Source organism: Budorcas taxicolor, chromosome 2 (assembly GCF_023091745.1).
Source record: "Budorcas taxicolor isolate Tak-1 chromosome 2, Takin1.1, whole genome shotgun sequence".
Taxonomy (NCBI): domain Eukaryota; kingdom Metazoa; phylum Chordata; class Mammalia; order Artiodactyla; family Bovidae; genus Budorcas; species Budorcas taxicolor.
In genome coordinates, this window is record NC_068911.1 from 129,248,689 (window position 1) to 129,266,599 (window position 17,911).

The following is a 17,911-nucleotide window of genomic DNA, read 5'->3' on the forward strand; positions in this document are numbered from 1 at the left end:
CATTATGTTTTACCTAATTTTATATAATATTATAGCCATATTATATATACTATATAGCAGCTAGCTACTGGAAATACAGATACAGATATACATATAGGTGAATGGAAGGCATATATATAGAGGAACTACCAGAAAAGAAAAGTCAGCCTGTCTTCTCTGCTTATGGTTATTTCAGTCTGAAGTCTCAAACCAAGCAGAACATTTTCCCTCTAGTGTTATAATCATATGTCTGAAGCACATGATGGAAACCAAGGCCCATTATCAGGTAACTGGTATTTTGATAAGAGATATAAAAGTTGGTTTAAAGAAAGGTAAATCAGAAAAAAATTATCTTGGAAAAAAAATGAACTTGACCAAAGAAGTACTCTTATAAGCGTGACTAACAACATGTTGTGATCTTGAAGAAACAAAAGCTACCTCTAGTCTATCACCACAATGGACTAGGCAAACAACAAAACCAGAAAACAAACAGGCTGCACTCTCTCTTCTACTCATTTAACTGGAACCACACAGAACGGGTTGAGTGATGAAAAAGATAGCATGCTCTTGACTGTTGCTTGTGTGCATCCTACGATATCCTGTGGATAAGGAAGAGATCATAGCTTCCTGAGTCAGAAAGATGACAGGGTGAGGGAAAGAAAGCGAAAGACAGTGGAGGAAATATGCCAATTGGGAAACTTCTCATCACTTTCCAGATATTAACTATGAGGCAGTGAAGACAACTGCCTGATTCTTTAGGCCAGAAAATATAGAGGTGTGGCTTCCCTGGTGGCTCAGACAGTAAAGAATCCACCTGCAATGCGAGACACCTGGGTTTGATCCCTGGGTTGGGAAGGTCCCTTGGAGGAAGAAATGGCAACCCACTCCAGTGTACTTGCCTGGAGAATCCCCACGGACAGAGGAGCCTGGCGGGCTACAGTTCATGCGGCTGCAAAAGTTGGACACAACTAAGTGACTAAGAACATACCAGAGGCAGGCTGAGACTAGCTCTCTACAGGGCCAGCTAATTTATCACAATGACAAGAGACGGGTCATATGCTTCCAGGAACAAGGCACTGGAATGTGTTATTTGATATACATTATATCACTGTTATTCAGTCGCCAAGTCGTGTCTGACTCTTTGCGACCCCATGGACCGCAGCACCAGGCTTCCCCGTCCTTCACCATCTCCCAGAGTTTGCCCAAATTCATGTCAATATTCATTCATTCAGCAAACAATTTCTGAGTACCTACTATGTGCTAGGCATGGTATCATATACTGGGAATCAAATAGGATGTAAGACACTGCCCCTTTCTCAAAGAGTTCATGGTGCAGTGGAAGAGAGAGAATCCATGGGCAATGCCAGCATGACATGAATATATTTAAGTTATTCCATTCATTTAACTGAGCCCTGTTTAGGCATTCTCTTCTATTAACTCCTTCATAGAGTTTTTTTCATGTAAAAACAAAGAAGGCATTGGTTTACTGTCAAGAAAGAAGATCAAGGCTGAGGAAGAGAAAAAAGTGGGTAGTTAGCTTCAGAAATATCACCAGTCTTTTCTGATGGGGGGAAAAACAGGAACTATTCCTTGATTATCAGGTATTTGTCCAATATTCTTTAGTCCAGCATTTCTTAAACTGGCATCATTGCCTACTAGAAATCTACAGACATAATCCTGAATACTAGGAGAATTTTTAAATGCTGTGTTTCCACTTTGATGATTAAAACTGCTAATATGAGGTAAGCATATTTTGGACAAGCTGGATGACATTTATGACTAAACATTACAAAGTGACTTCAACTCCCATGTTTGCATTAACAAGACACCTGTTGCCAAGTGATCAGAGGTGAACTTTTAGAGTGTTGATGAGCAGGGCTTGATGTTAAATATGATAGCTGTACCTGTCTGCTACTAACACGCAATTCTTTCACCATTTAAAAAGACAAAACTTTTCTTTGGTAGTATTAAATTGCAGATTAAATGATAATGATGAAATAAGGCAAGGTAACGTATATGTAAATTGCCATAGGCTAAAGAGAAAACAAAATAAATGGACTTAAAAATGCTAAATAAAGCATATGTTATGATTTTTTCTAAGAACAAAAGTTTATAAATAGTTTATAAGTAGAAAAATGGCAGTAGAATCATCACAGGATATGTTTAATGATATATTTTCTTCAGTATTATACTTGGGGGTACACAAGTGAATTGGCTCATCACATAGATAAAAGCAAGCTATTTGTTAAGCAATAAAAATTATGACCAAGATAATGCCACAGATGCATGTGATAGACCGTTAGACACAAAAATCAAAAGAATTAAGTCAAACACAAGTGAAACAAAAAGCACAAATATATCTTTCCACTGACACTGGTCTCAACATTGGTGATTTGGCTTCTGCAAAACAAAATCTTCTCGCAATATCATTAACTCAAATGTTATATTTTTTGTTTTTACTTAACTTACATTTCTTTTGGTTTTATAGCTTATAAAGCTGTAAGGATATGGAGTTTATGCATGTTTTATATTTGTACACATTTTACGTTTCACTAAATACACATGGTTAAAAATCACTATTGTAGATCTGAAATGTTTGTTTTCCTTTTAGGATGGAAAATAACAGATTGGATCCTAAAAAATTTCCATGAGTCCACCCAGTGTCTGAAATAATCATAACAAGTTTGAGAAATATTGTTGAAGATTCACATGACTCTGATTAGAAGGACTTTAGAAAGTTACATTAATATATTTACTCATTTATTTTATAAATTTACAGAGTTAGAATAAATCTGTGGTAATCCTCTAATTTCTTTCTTTATTGCCTTCACCTTAATGAAGAAATTCTATTCAATCTTAGCAGTTTATAATGAGAATGAAGATTATATTGGCTTCCCTGGTGGCTCGGTGGTAAAGAATCTGCCTGCAATACAGGAGACACAGGTTCAATCCCTGGGTTGGGAAGATCCCCTGGAGGAGGAAATGGCAACCCACTCCAGTATCCTTGCCTGGAAAAATCCCATGGACAGAGGAGCCTGGTGGGCTACAGTCTACGGGGTTGCAAAGAGTCAGACACGACTGAGTGACTGAGCATGCAAGATTATATTCAAAGAACATTTTATCATTGGACCATTTCCTCATGGGCATGTTGCTCACTGTACCCTTTACAACACACTCCAGCACTTCCTCCAGCACTGCACTTCTCACACAGCCACTCAGTTATAACTTCAGTTCCTTCTGAGTCGATTCTGGAGGGTAAAAGCCCTTCCTCCTTTATCTCTGTGCCTTCCAGTACCCAGCACTATGCTGTGCACATAAGACAGGCTTAGCAAAATCAAACCAGGCAAATGATCCGTTAATACCAAAATACATTTGGCTCCAAACAAATTTCCCTGAGTCTATTCAGTATTTGGAATAAACTTATCTTTATACCACTTTTTGTTGTGGTGGAGAAAAGAGAACCAGAAAGCTAACACTATTTACTAAAACAGAACCCACTGCAGGAAATACAAAACAGGTAATGACAACTTCTTCATAAGAAAACACAACTGTTATATAACTAAGAGACTCATACAGATACTAGACTATATATATAGTGACATCTCAGGAAAAAGTTGCTGGCTATTACTGCCTCTCAGATGCCTGTCGAATTCAGACCTTGGTAACCACTTCCTCCCAATGCGTAGAATCACCCCAGAAGATCAACTCAAGCAGAAGATCATTTGAGGACAAGGAACATAGTCTCAAGACTGGAATTCCCACAGAAAATAGCCTCACTGAAACCAACCAACATTTTGGTGTAGTTAAAGTAGGGCACGTGATCAAAAACAATCAGAAGCACCAATGCCTCTAAACCACAACACTCTGGATTTCAGACTCTGCACACATGTTTCCTGTATGATGTTGTTGCTGTTGTTTAGTCGCCCAGTTGTGTCTGATTCTTTGCAACCCCATGGATTGCAGCATGCCAGGCCTCTCTGTCCCTCACTATTTCCTGAAGTTTGCTCAAGTTCATGTCCATTGCATCGGTGATGCCATCCAGCCATCTCATCCTCTGACACCTTCTTCTTCTGTAAACAGAAGGTTTCTGTATACAGTTTAGTAAACCTTCAAAAATATATATGTTGTGAAAAATTGCCTCAAGGCAATTTTAGAGAAATCCTCATGACTTTTCTGATGGAGTAATGCCAAGAAAGGAAAATCAGTACTAATGATTCATATTTCTGATTACAGTCACAGGGCATGGTCTGGCTTGAGGTAAGAACCAAGGAGTAGAAAGGTCAACTTTTCTTTCTACTTCCCATTACATAGGTAAGGTTTGAAAATATGGATCTATTATTATCTCACAATGCTTATGGACATACAGAGGTGAAATCAATTAGTCATATATTTAGAAGCAATATTTGTTGTAAGTGGATATAAATCAGCTCTATGCTAAGAATTCAGAGAGTTACTTAACTCTCTCCGCCTGTTTTCTCATCTTGAAATAAGCATAGTTACAGTATTTGCCTCATAGGTTGGTGGAAAGGACTCAATGAACAAATGCAAATAAAAGGCTTAGCATAGAACTATTATATAGTAGCATGCAAAAATTTCAAAATATTGAGTATATTATCAGATAGGTCTCATAATTATTTATTCCTGTTTCAACAGACAGAATGATCTATTGAAAATAGAGCCAAATTAGATGTCTGGTCATATATTCCTTTTTCTGCCTCTATTGTTGGCAAGTTGTTTTAATCTTTGTATTTATCTTGGTTAATTCCACAGATACCTATTGAGTACGTCTATGATATGCACTAGATAAGACTCTGGCCTCTCTGTAATACTGAAATTAATGCTGTGAGGACCAAAGAGATAATACACATGAAGGGTTTAAAATCCTCATAATTTAACAGACAATGGTAAACATTATTCTCAGTAAAGCAAAGTAAAGCAAAACTATTTTAACACTAACAAAAGGAATTTAGTTATTACATGCAAAAAACATGTGGCTATAAGACACCTTAGTCAGACATTCTTAACAGCTTGTACCCTAAATCCATCATTATTCTGAAGAATATCTAGGTTATGCTAAAATGTATAGCTAGAGGTTTATATTTTCTTATTAATTATAATAATTTATTATGTATTTGATACAAGAGTTTTAACTGAAAAGATATTCAGGAATTGAAACTATGTTATATAGGCATATATTTTATTTTAAAATATATATATGAAAGAAAAAACAAATGGGTTACAATATAACCCATTAACATTAGAATGGATAAGTCTGTTAAACAGTATGTAAAGGAGTAGACAAGGATACAGCAGTATTTTTTAGACAGTGATATAAAATGTCAAGGTAAACGAAAAAAAAATAACTTGAGACACCAATTTCCAGAAAATCGTACTAGAAGTTTTCTAGATTTGGCAGTCATTATTTAGAAAACTATAAAAAAAGTCCACTCATAACAGAAACAAAAACATAAAATACTTTTGGAAAACCTAGACACAAAACATTCAGTGCCTATATAAATAAATAAATAAGAAAAATGCATTGTAGGAAATGCAAAGGTTGAATGCATGAAAAATTATACCTGTAGAAGAAAAAATGGAAAACTGTAAATATCTTAATCATATGCAAAGTAACTTAAACTTTTTTAAAATGTCCATCAAAATCCCAATGTAATTTTAAAGGTTAATAACATTATTCAAAATTTCATCTTAATACTTAAAATAATGCTACATGCTAGAGAATTTTAGCCAAGTTTTTAAAATAAGTAATTGTTACACTACCATTTCCTGGGATGTAAAGTAATTATTGGAATATACAAAGATATATAAATTGATTTATTAAAAAGAGGGATTCTGTATCTTTATATATGTGATCTTGAACACTGGAAATGTAGTTACTTACCCCTTTGAGGTGAATAATTTTAGGGGCTATCATTAAGTCCCAAATATACTGCTATGAAATTGATTAATTTATCAAATATTTCTTAAACCCACTTTATACAATATAAGATATGAGGTACTATGAGAAGTAAGAACTTATAAAATGAGTAAAATACAACTTGATTTCATGTAGCTTATACTTGATTTGGAATATAAGTGTAAGAAAACATATGGTAGGAAAATATAAGATGTTTTTAAACATTTTAAGCACAGATGGTAATATTATACCATTTTTATTGTAAATATAAAATTCAGAAACATATGATACCTGATTTTTGGTATAATGGCACTCTGATGGGTCTGCAAGAATGTTCACTATAAAATGTACCTTCAAGGTACAGACAGTAATAACTTATTCAATGGGATGTATTAATAGTATCCATTTGTATGTAGGACAATGTGCTTGAAATAAGGGCATTTTAATTTTAACCAAATTAATTTTTCTGAAGATAGTTTCCATAACTATTCAAATTCATTGAGAAAGATAAAAAATACATTATTAACATAGAGGCTATGTATATTTTATTTGCTTTGTAAGATTCACTAATAATTTTGCAATTAAATGTAGATATAAAAATCAGATTTCATTAAAATCCATGTTTAATATCAGAAATAGTAATACATTGTTTTCTATGATTAAAGAAATGGTTTATTATTCTCTTGGGTTTCGGGAAAGCATTGAGGATAGAATCCTTCCTGATACTGTACTTTGGTCCACACAGAGACGACATCTGATGAGCTACTGAAGAAGGATGCCATTCTGCTGAACTCTTTTTTGATATGTGCAACAGAATATAGCAAAAATCAACAATAGAACAGTCATACCTAAAACATGGTTATTCTTCATGCAAGAAAATGGTTTGAAAACCCTAACTGAATCCTTTGTTAGCCAGAAAATATAATGCTTTGGAGAAATATCCAGTAGATGAACATATTTAAGAACTTTGTTTATGGAAAAATTTAACAAATACCTGGGTATAATACTTTTAAGAGAATCTAAACTAATCTTGGCTATGAGAATTTTTCTTTGGGGCCTTTCTTAACCTTAAGTGATTGACTGTCTAGTTTTTTAAAAATTAATAGTTACGAAATTCCACATAGGGAAAGTGTGAAAACTAGACAACTATGTACATTTTGATGTACATGTCAAAAATCTATACACTACTACAAATTGGAACATCCATTTGCATAAAACATAAGTAGCAATTATTTCTTCTGCAGAAGCTGTGGAATAGAGATCTAGGACTAAGGATCTGTGTTCCTTACTATCCTAGGTAACTATATTTCAACCCTCTCATTAGATCTACAAGAAGATTACTGCCTGAGAAAATGAGTATAATTCACCTTTGGATGACTTCTAAAATGTTATGTCAATGATTCTGCCATGATGTTTGGCCCTCAGTAATTTGTACTGAATCTTGAACCAGAAGACTCATTCCTCTGTGCAGATGTGGAGCAGTCAAGACTGGTTTCATTGCTTACATGTAAAAAATTTTAGAACAAGTTTCCTAAAGAACATAGAGTAAGCGCAGCACTAGAAAGCTGTCCAACATAGAAATTAGTGATGGAAGGCAAGAGACCATTCCTGTATTTTAACTACGCCCACAGAATTATACGATGGCACTTATACATATGATCCATCTTAAGAAGAGTGGTTTAGAAAACCAGTAAATTTAGGGGAAATTACTTTGAACTGAGTCCTTGTGATATAATCAAGAAGTGAAGGACGGGCTACTAATATAATATTACTTAAATTAACTATATCCTTTCTATTGCTTACATAGTATCAGCACAGTAAATATACTATCTCATTTAATCTTCAAAAGGACACTGCAAGTTAGAAACTCCTATCCCCATCCAGATGAGGAAACTATGACTTGGAGGAGCTAAATGCCTCATTCAAAGTCTGGTGAGTAAACCACAGAGCCAGAATTCAAACCAGGTCTTTTTGACCCTGAACTCTTAAGATCTATATTTTACTACTTTCTAACTGTCATTATTAATGCTGATCTCCCAGTTGGGAAACAGGACTCTCCAATAACATTATGTGGTTGTCAGTGAATTATCTTAAGTATTTTTAAAAAATCCAATAGTTAAGCCTATGTAATTTTTTCATAAGAAAAAAAGTTTCAATGGAGATTTCCTGTTACATATAACTTGGTACAACAAAGTTCAGAAGTTTGTCACGTTGGTTCCAGACATCTGAAAGAACAGTAAACAAATGAGGAGCAAATGATGAGAGAGCTAGGCAGGTCGTAACAGGAAATGCATAAGGATTGGCAAGGGGAAATCTATGCTATTTTGAACAAGTAGATCAGATGTTAAGTGAGATTAATATTCTAGCCAATATTAAATGCAGAAAAACTCATCTGTTAGAAAACTGAACAAAAAATAGATTAGAAATTTTGAACACTGGGGTTTGTTTTAAGAAAGGTAGCTTTCGGAAATTTTAACTTTTTTTTTCACAAAATTCTGTATTATTTGATAATTTCACAATGGCATGCACTGTTTTTAAAAATGAAAACAAAATTAACCATATAATTTGAGCAATAATGAAATTCCAGGGCTCTTAAAATAGGGTTATGGGAAGAAACAGAAGGTCAGAGTCTGCATTTGCTTCTATTCTGGTGAACCCTGGGACACATTCATTTGCCTTTTGTAGCTCAGAATTTCTTGACTTCCAATTTATTGATTTACTAGTGACATAAATAGGAATTGGCCCAATTTATTTAGAACAGAAAAAAAGCATCATAGATTATTCTCACGGGAAGGAAATTTTTCAAAGAACATACTCATGGAGGGAATTGACCTATAGTTAGAAATAATTATCATCAATGTTTGAGGAAAGCTGGGTTAGTAGGGAGTAGATCTACTGGTTAAATTCAACTATTACACAAAAGGGAATTCTCAACTCTTAAGTCAGTTTTACAGTACTTGGTTCCTTGTTCATAATACAATATTGTACAAGTACCAACACCAAAATTTTATTGACTTTGTATGCATTCCATTCATCTATAAAATATTCTTAAAAGGTTGTGTTTTTAATTAACAGATTGTCTTTGGATAATATCTTAGAACATTTTGTATCAGTCTTTATTTTAAAGTTATAGAGCTTCTTAGTAGGATTACTCTCTTTCACTAAGAACCAATGTAGTAATCCAATGAGACACAATCCATTTGATGGAACTACAACTTTTGGATGTTGAGTTTTCTGAGCAAATAGATCTCTTCTGAGATTAAAAAAGAGAGAGAAAACAACTTGGTAGCATGTACATTTGCTTGACAGATGAAGTTAGAGGAAGCAGAATTTTAAAAATAGCAATTGAAAGCAAAAGCTATATCCCAATGATGAAAACCCATAACCATTCTACAGGAAAAGGTACTCAAGGTACGTCTCAAGGAAGAGAAAGCTGTGTATGGATACAAACTAAACAAATTGCTTGCTGTCTTCTGGAGGGCAAGGAATCATATGAGAAAAATGAAAAAAACACAAAGCACAGAGGTGTACCTATTTGAATTTCCCAAAGACTGACACTTATTTACTCATTATATTATGGAGAAAATAAGAAGGAATATTTTTATCTGTGCCACCGATGAGGAACAATGTACACATAGCTCAGGACAGGCTCACAGTTACCTTTGCTACTTTTGAGCCATGACTCAGCAGTTCCATTCCATGCATAAATCTCTTATCAAATATATGACTGAAATATGAGATTAAAGAACCCCAGCTTCCCCGCCTTCATTTGTGGGAATGTTCCTTACAATGCAGTTTTTAACGATTTGAAACAGAGTGTTCCTTCAGATGTACAAACTTCCCCATCATGTAGTTACGATAAGCAAAGTGCTGAACTATCAACAGATTTTCAGGCTAAAAGCCATAGTGACACACACTCTATGTAAGAGCAACATTATTCCATTGATTGAAGTTCCTGCTTCTTCCTACTTGTCATGACTGCTCAAGCTTTCTATGGTCAAATTCTATAAACAGTTATAGAAAGTATAAATGGAAATTTATTAATGTTTTGAAATAAGATGGAAATATTTTAAAATCTATCAAATAATATCTTAGCAATAGATTATCACATGAGATTGTCCTTAACTGAGGACCCCAGGTGTCAGTAAAAAATAAAAACCTTCAGCAATTTTTAGGAGATTAGAGACTTTAAAGACTCTAAAAAGCAGAAGGAATAAAACAAAACTGGAATCTTCCAGTGGGGCCTGTAGGTTTTTCCTGTTAGGACCTGTTAAGGTTCAGTCAAGTTAATGGTAATGTGTATTGCCTTGTTCAGGTAGATTATATCATCTTATTTCTCTGACAATAGAGATCTTAAGATATGTTAAATTAATAATAATGCGGAGTTGCAGAGCAAAAGTGGAAAATTTTGTGAGTTTCCTTTTTCTTGTTCTTTTTTGCTGGGACAGGGTTCTTTCAGAGGAATGAATATTGATTGCAAGGGGAGGAGCAGGTTGGAGCTGAAGATGGTAAAGAGAGAAAACAGAGTTCTCCCTATTTTCTGATTTGCAAAAGAGGAGGGATTTTGTTTGTATGTTTGTTTGCTTTGCTTTGCAGCCCAGAACCTCTAAGATCTCTCATTATAGAACTGAGGGGCTCATTTCTGCAAAGTTATTTTTATAGAAGACTCTCTAGAGGCCTATGGGTTGCTGAGTAGATGCTATAATATAAAATATACAAAATGACAGCTTGTATAATTTTTAAAATTTTTCCTGACCGAGAACAGCATGCTTGTCAAGTTGGGGAAAATACTGATACCTTAGTTAGATGTTAGTTAACTATGTGAAACCAGGATTTCTATCTAAGCAACATTAGTAGTATCATATTTGAAATTATGTGAAGTTTTAGCCTTTAGAAACTTTAGAAAGTTTTAATGATGACTTTTAAGATATGAGAGACTAAGAACATCATAAGAAGGATATTTGGTAATTTATCTCCATATCAACATCTACATACATTCACTATATTTGCAAAATGTTACTAGATATTTTAGCAGTAAGGAAGGAGAAATAATGAATTGGATAAGATCCCTATTTGCAAATAGCTTATAATCTAATTGGAAAATAAAGCATAAGGACTTGAAAATCAAAGCACAAAAGTCACATAACCAAAATAGTAGGAAGGACAGCTTGATACATTAAATAATTAGCGATCAAATCAGTGTCTAGACCAGAGGCTATTATACCTGGATGTGCCATTGAAATCATGTGGAGAAGTTTTAGGAAATTAAATGCTTGAACTTTACCTAGACTTCCTGAACTAAATTTCTGGTCAGGGCATGGGAGGATAGAGGGCATAAATTCAGAGAAGAGAGATAAGTTGGGGGAAGCAAGACCTGGCATTTTGGACTTTATAAAACTCCCCAGTAATACTGACAAAAACAGTTCGACACAGCTTAGTGGAACAGTATTTGAGAACTGCTGTCATGGACCAGGATGGCCCCACTGGGCAAACATATTTTTGCCATTAAAAGTGGCATGGAGATTAAATGGGCTTTGAGTTATGTAGGATTTCAGCAGAAACTCCCAATTCTTTCCATCTCCACCTCTCTGATGCTAAGCACACCAAAGTTGAGAAAGACTAGACTATATTACGAGAGTGAGAGTCTACCATGGAGCCGAAAGGCTTCAAGGAGGGGCCTCTTACACTGAATTTAAAAGGAAAGATCTTGCCACACTCAGAAGAGCTTGCCAGGGAAAAGGAACAGCATGTATTCAGGAAAGTAAAATTGGGTTTGAAGCATGATACACTGAAGAGTTGTTTAGAAGAGAGGGGTCATACAGGGGAATGCTGGACTCTGGAGAAGATCAGATTTCTTCTTTGAGCTCCACTGTGTTTTTATTATGGAAAAATGTCAGTACCAAGTCTAAGATTTTATGTCTCAATTCAAAAAACATTATGCTACTTTTGCTTATTCATGTTACATCCAAATAGTTAGTGTTTATTATATTCATTATAATCTACACATCTAGGATGCATTCTTGGCTGTGAAATTTTGTGGTTTTTTTTTTTCATATTCTTTAAAGATGGTTCTAGGTTCTTTAGTCAAATTCATTCAATTCTCATACTTAACAGCGAAAAGCCAGGACTGCACTGATCTGATATTGGTGACAAAGTATTTGTGCACAAGATGCCTTTGTTCAGAATGCCAGAAAGCAAAAGTGAATTTCCAAGACGATTATCAGTGTTACTGAAGATTTAATGGTTGGGGCTTATGCAACTTGAATTAAATACCAATATTTTGGTTACCTGAGTGAGTGATTCCTGGTAAGATCAGGTTGACGTTCCTGCAGAATTTCAAAGATGTTGGGCTGGCGCAGAAATGCAACAATCTTGTCATTGTAAGCTGGAAAATATATATATATAAATATATATTTATATAAACAAATATAAATATATCTATATATAGTATGTAACAATACTTTCAAATCTGCTGTTAGTTTTACTCACATCAATCCAGACTTCTTTTGTTTTCCTGATTAATATTTCCTGTATTCAGAGTCATAGTGCAGAGCCCCTGTGCTGTGCCATGCTTGGTTGCTCAGTTGTGTCTGACTCTTTGAGATCCCATGGACTGTAGCCCACCAGGCTACTCTGTCCATGGGGATTCTCCAGACAAGAATACTGGAGTGGGTTCCCATGCCCTCCTCCAGGGGATCTTCCTAACCTAGGGATCGAATCCAGGTCTCCCGCATTGCAGGCAGATTTTTTTACTGTCTGAGCCACCAGGGAAGCCCAAGAATACTGGAGTGGGTAGCCTATCCCTTCTCCAGGAGATCATCCCAACCCAGGAATCAAACCAGGGCCTCCTGCATTGCAGGCGGATTCTTTACCATCTGAGCTACCAGGGAAGCCTTTAGAACCACTATAGATAACTAAATTCCAACTTGTGTCTGTCCTGCTGTATGAGTATTGGACTTAGATGTTAGGTATGATTGATTTACACACTCATTAAACTCATTTGATGAGCCATATTTATTATCAAATTGCAAGATGAGATCATCAGCAAGATTCTAGATACTGATACTAATACTGATTCTAGACACTGAGACTTATTGCTACTTCTTACTAAAATCAACCTCATAAGCAACTGCTAGAAACGGAAAACCATCTTCTGATTAAATGTCAGCCACCTACGGGGGTAAAGAGGCAGAGCCAGAGTTGCTAAAATACAAGAGTTGCCAACAGCAACTACTAAAACGCAGAGGCAAGCCATTCCCAAATTCTAGGTGGAAATAAATGCCACTAAGTCACAGGGTAGCTCTTTACCAAATCAACTACACCAACAGCTACAATGCAACCAGCATCATCAATTATGTACATAATATTTTAAAAGAAAAATCTATATCTTAGTTAAGGTTGGCTAATGTCTATGGAAATTTTAAATGTAATTAAAATTTATTAAAGGCTCTGCTAATATTCTTTTATCAAGACTAACTTACTTACTTAAGATAATTCATCTTCATTACATTTCTAACCCGAAATATAGATACATTTAAATCACAGAACTGAGTATCTGAATCCTCAAACACCAGAGATTCTAGTTCAGTTACTACTCTTGTATTCATAAATATGATCAAGAAACATGCCTTACTTAAAAATATCAGTCAAAAGAAACATAATTCTCTAGTCATCTGCCACTTCAAATTTTAACTACATCATGCTTATTTTACTTAAATGTGAGTGAAATTTTAAAAAATACTATCTGCTAAAATGGAATCTCATTATCAAACTCAACGTGTCCTAACTGCACTTTTCACTACATATAAATAATAAACATACTTTTATAGTTGAAATCTTATCACTATATTTTTACATTTCATCTAAGATCAGAGACTAGATAATTTTTAAACTACAATTTTATAGTCCTTAAAAATTCTATGTGTAGTATTTAGCATCAAATTAGTAATTATACAATAAAATATAGACTATTTGATTTCTACTCAGAATTTCTTCTATCAGTGGTTCTCAAACTTCCTTAGGCCATGTGCACTGCATTATATTTCATGGTAAATCTTTCTTTAAAAAATAAAAATTTTAAGATAAAACCAGACAAATGAAGAGCTGCTCAAATTGAAGATGGAACAGCCCATTTGCCAGCCTATCCATTCCATCTACCTTAGGGGCTCCAGGTTTGAAAACTGATCTACTTCAACCTCATCATTTTACTAACAACTCAAACTGTTCTTTAGGCCTACTGGCCTGTATTCATTTATATTTATTTTACAATTTTTGTGCTTTTGCTATCTTGAATTTGCCACAAAACCCCTTAAGAATGTGCCATCATTACTACTACAGGCTCACACACCATTTAAACTCTTGTCTCAAGTACTGGATATGTAGTAAATAAATATCTGTTTGTCCAAATGCCTAATTTAAAATGGCCACACAATCCAGTTGCTTTAACAACCTATTTTTCCTTAACTTCAAGAGTCTAGCATAAAGACTTCACATGGAAAAGGCAGAGTAGTATAAAAATTCTCAGCCTACAGGATTTTATAAGACATAAGTGTTTGATACTCAAATCAGTTTTTTAGGGATAATGCAACTGTTCCTCGGTACAGAGCAAAGGCAGCAGGCTGACAGCAGGGAAGAATCAGCAGAGAACGCATGGTACACACTGACATGAAAGCAACGTTAAGACTGTGGGGAAGAGATGACATACCTACTGGAACCATGTCCTGGTACTGCGGCCTGCTGACTGTATTGAACGTGCTCGATGGCCTGGGAAGAACTGGTGGTCCTGCATGTCGAGAATCTTCTCCTACCTGCAAACACAAGCAGTGTTTATGTTCTACACTAAATCCCAGAATACTTTACAACGGTATCCTAAGCCAAGTTGTTCAGAATACTGACAACAAGCACTACTAAGTACCAACTGATCAGAACAGAGGCTAGCTTAAAGAGCGGACACAGGACTCTCAAAGCTCTGCTTCAGTTGCTGAATTGAGGGGAGGAGCTGGGGTATCCATGTCCCTGAGAGGGGCCAGGGCTGTGACTACTGACCAAGCATACAGAAGGAGCTCAATATGCCTGTGGGGATGTGGATGCTGAATACATGTTCCTCTGAAATAACTTCTACCTGACAGAACACAGATCTGCAACAATATATCAGGGAGAACACTTGGGTGCGACAGAATTCACTGGGGCAGTTCCAGGATATACCTTCTTTTGGCGGAGCAAGTCAGGGAATCCCTTGCCTCAGCAGAGGAGGAGCTGAAGAGCAGCAGTCTTTGTGAGGGTTTCCAAGTTGGGTATTATCACCTCAGAAGCAATTTTACGTGCTTATTAGTGCACCCAGAGCAACAGCTCTTTCTGGTTTGAACCTCCCACACCAGTGAGCTAATCATAGCAGGTGTGGAGGAGCTAAATAGGGTTTCCCCAACCCAAATTAGTTTTTTTCCCTACTATAGACTTATAAACTCATATATACAAAAATGCCCATTAATAGTCTTACCAGAAAACTGTAACACTGCTTTAGCTTCTGTTTTAGCATTTTTCCCCCACGTTACAAAAGTATTTCACGACAACAGTAGAACAATCATATGAGAGAGTTCAGAGAACAAGAGGCAAAATAACTTTGTGGATTTATAAATTTGTACATTTATTTTTTTAATGATTTTTTGTTTTATTTTTATATTTTTAAAATTTAGTTAATTTATTTTTAATTGGAGAATGGTCGTTCTCCAACTTACAATATTGTGTTAGCTTCTGCCATAGATCAACATGAATCAACCACAGGTGTACGTATGTCCCCTCCTCCTGAGCCTCCCTCCCACCTCCCACCCCATTCTACCTTCTGGGTTATCACAGAGCACCAGATTTGAGCTCCCTGCATCCTACAGTAAATTTCCACTGGCCATCTAATTTTACATATGGCAATGTAGATGTCTCAAAGCTGCTCTCTCAATTCATCCCACCCTCTCCTTCCCCTTTCAGGTCCACAAATCTCTTCTCTATGTCTGCGTCTCCACTGCTGCCCTGCAGATAGGTTCATCAATACCATCTTTCTAAATTCCATATATATGTGTCAATATGTGATATCTGTCTTTCTCTTTCTGATTTATTTCACTCTGTACAGGCTTTAGGTTCATCCACCTAACTAGAACTGAGTCAAGCATGTTCCTTTTTATGTCTGAGTAATATTCTGCTCTGTATATGTACCACGACTTTTTTATCCATTTATCTGTCAATGGACATCTAATTGTTTCCATGTCTTAGCTATTGTAAACAGTGTTGTGATGAACAGTGGGCTACATGAGTCTTTTTCAATTATAGTTTCCTTAGGGTACATGGTCAGTAGTGGGATTATTGGGTCATATGGTAGTTTTATTCCTAGTTTTTTAAGGAATCTCTATACTGTATGCAGGTCAAGAAGCAACAGTTAGAACCGGACATGGTACAACAGACTGGTTCCAAATTGGGAAAGGAGTACATCAAGGCTATATATTGTCATCCTACTTATTTAACTTATATGCAGAGTACATCATGAGAAATGCTAAGCTGGACGAACCACAAACTGGAATCAAGATTACTGGGAGAAATATCAATAACCTTAGATATGCAGATGACACCACCCTAATGGCAGAAAGAGAAGAGGAACTAAAGAGCCTCTTGACGAAAGAGAAAGGGGAGAGTGAAAAAGTTGGCTTAAAACTCAACATTCAGAAAACTAAGATCATGGCATCAGTCCCATCACTTCATGGCAGATAGATGGGGAACCAGTGAGAGGCTTTATTTTCTTGGGCTCCAAAATCACTGCAGATGGTTAACTGCAGCCATGAAATTAAAAGACACTTGCCTCTTGGAAGAAAGGTTATGACCAACCTAGACAGTATATTCAAAAGCAGAGACATTACTTTGCCAGCAAAGGTACCTCTAGGCAAAGCTATGGTTTTTTCAGTAGTCATGTATGGATACGAGAGTTGGACTATAAGCAAAGCTGAGTGCCAAAGAATTGATGCTTTTGAACTGTGGTGTTGGAGAAGACTCTTGAGAGTCCCTTGGACTGCAAGGAGATCCAACCAGTCCATCCTAAAGGAAATCAGTCCTGAATATTCATTGGAAGGACTGATGCTGAAGCTGAAACTCCAATACTTTGGCCACCTGATGAAAAGAACTGACTCATTGGAAAAGACCCTGATGCTGGGAAATATTGAAGGCGGGAGGAGAAGGGGACAACAGAGGATGAGATAGCTGGATGGCATCACCAACTCGATGTACATGAGTTTGAGTAAGCTCTGGGAGTTGGCGATGGACAGGGAAGGCTGGCCTGCTGCAATCCATGGGGTTGCAAAGAGTCAGACATGTTGAGCAACTGAACTAATTATACTGTTCTCCATAGTGGCTGTATCAATTTGCATTCCCACCAACAGTGCAAGAGGATTCCCTCTTCTCTATACCCTCTCCAGCATTTACTGTTTGCAGATTTTTTGATGATGGCCATTCTGACTGGTGTAAGGTGATACTCATTGTAGTTCTGATTTGCATTTCTCTAATATGAGTGATATTGAGCATCTGTTCATGTATTTGTTAGCCATCTGTATGTCTTCTTTGGAGAAATGTCTGTTTAGGACTTCTGCCCCCCTTTGAATTGGGCTGTTTGTTTTTCTGGTATTGAGTTGAATGAGTTGCTTGTATATTTTGGAGATTAATCCTTTGTCAGTTTTTTCACTTGCTATTATTTTCTGTCATTGTGAGCATTTTCTTTTCACCTTGTTCATAGTTTCCTTCGCTGTGCAAAAACTTTTAAGATTAATTAGGCCCTGCTTGTTTGTTTTTATTTCCATTACTCTAGGAGGTGGGTCATAGAGGATCTGCTATGATTTATGTCAAAGAGTGTTTTATGTATGTTTTCCTCTAAGAGTTTTACAGTTTCTTTGAGTTTATCTTTGTGTATGTTTTTAGGAAGTGTTCAAATTTCATTCTTTTATACATAGCTGTCCAGTTTTCCAGCACTACTTAGTAAATCAGTACTTT

At 35.9% G+C, this 17,911-nt stretch overlaps 1 protein-coding gene across 1 annotated transcript in view; it reads right to left on the reverse strand.

Annotated features, from left to right (window-relative positions):
* The window catches only part of HECW2 (HECT, C2 and WW domain containing E3 ubiquitin protein ligase 2), a 248,404-nt gene that overhangs the window by 60,345 nt on the left and 170,148 nt on the right, over positions 1–17,911 (reverse strand). Inside the window, exons 15-16 of the mRNA XM_052663718.1 lie at positions 14,598–14,700; positions 12,182–12,278 (exon numbers count right to left, since the gene is read on the reverse strand). Of these exons, the coding sequence (XP_052519678.1) occupies positions 12,182–12,278; positions 14,598–14,700 (200 nt within the window). The remainder of the gene's footprint in view (positions 1–12,181; positions 12,279–14,597; positions 14,701–17,911) is intronic.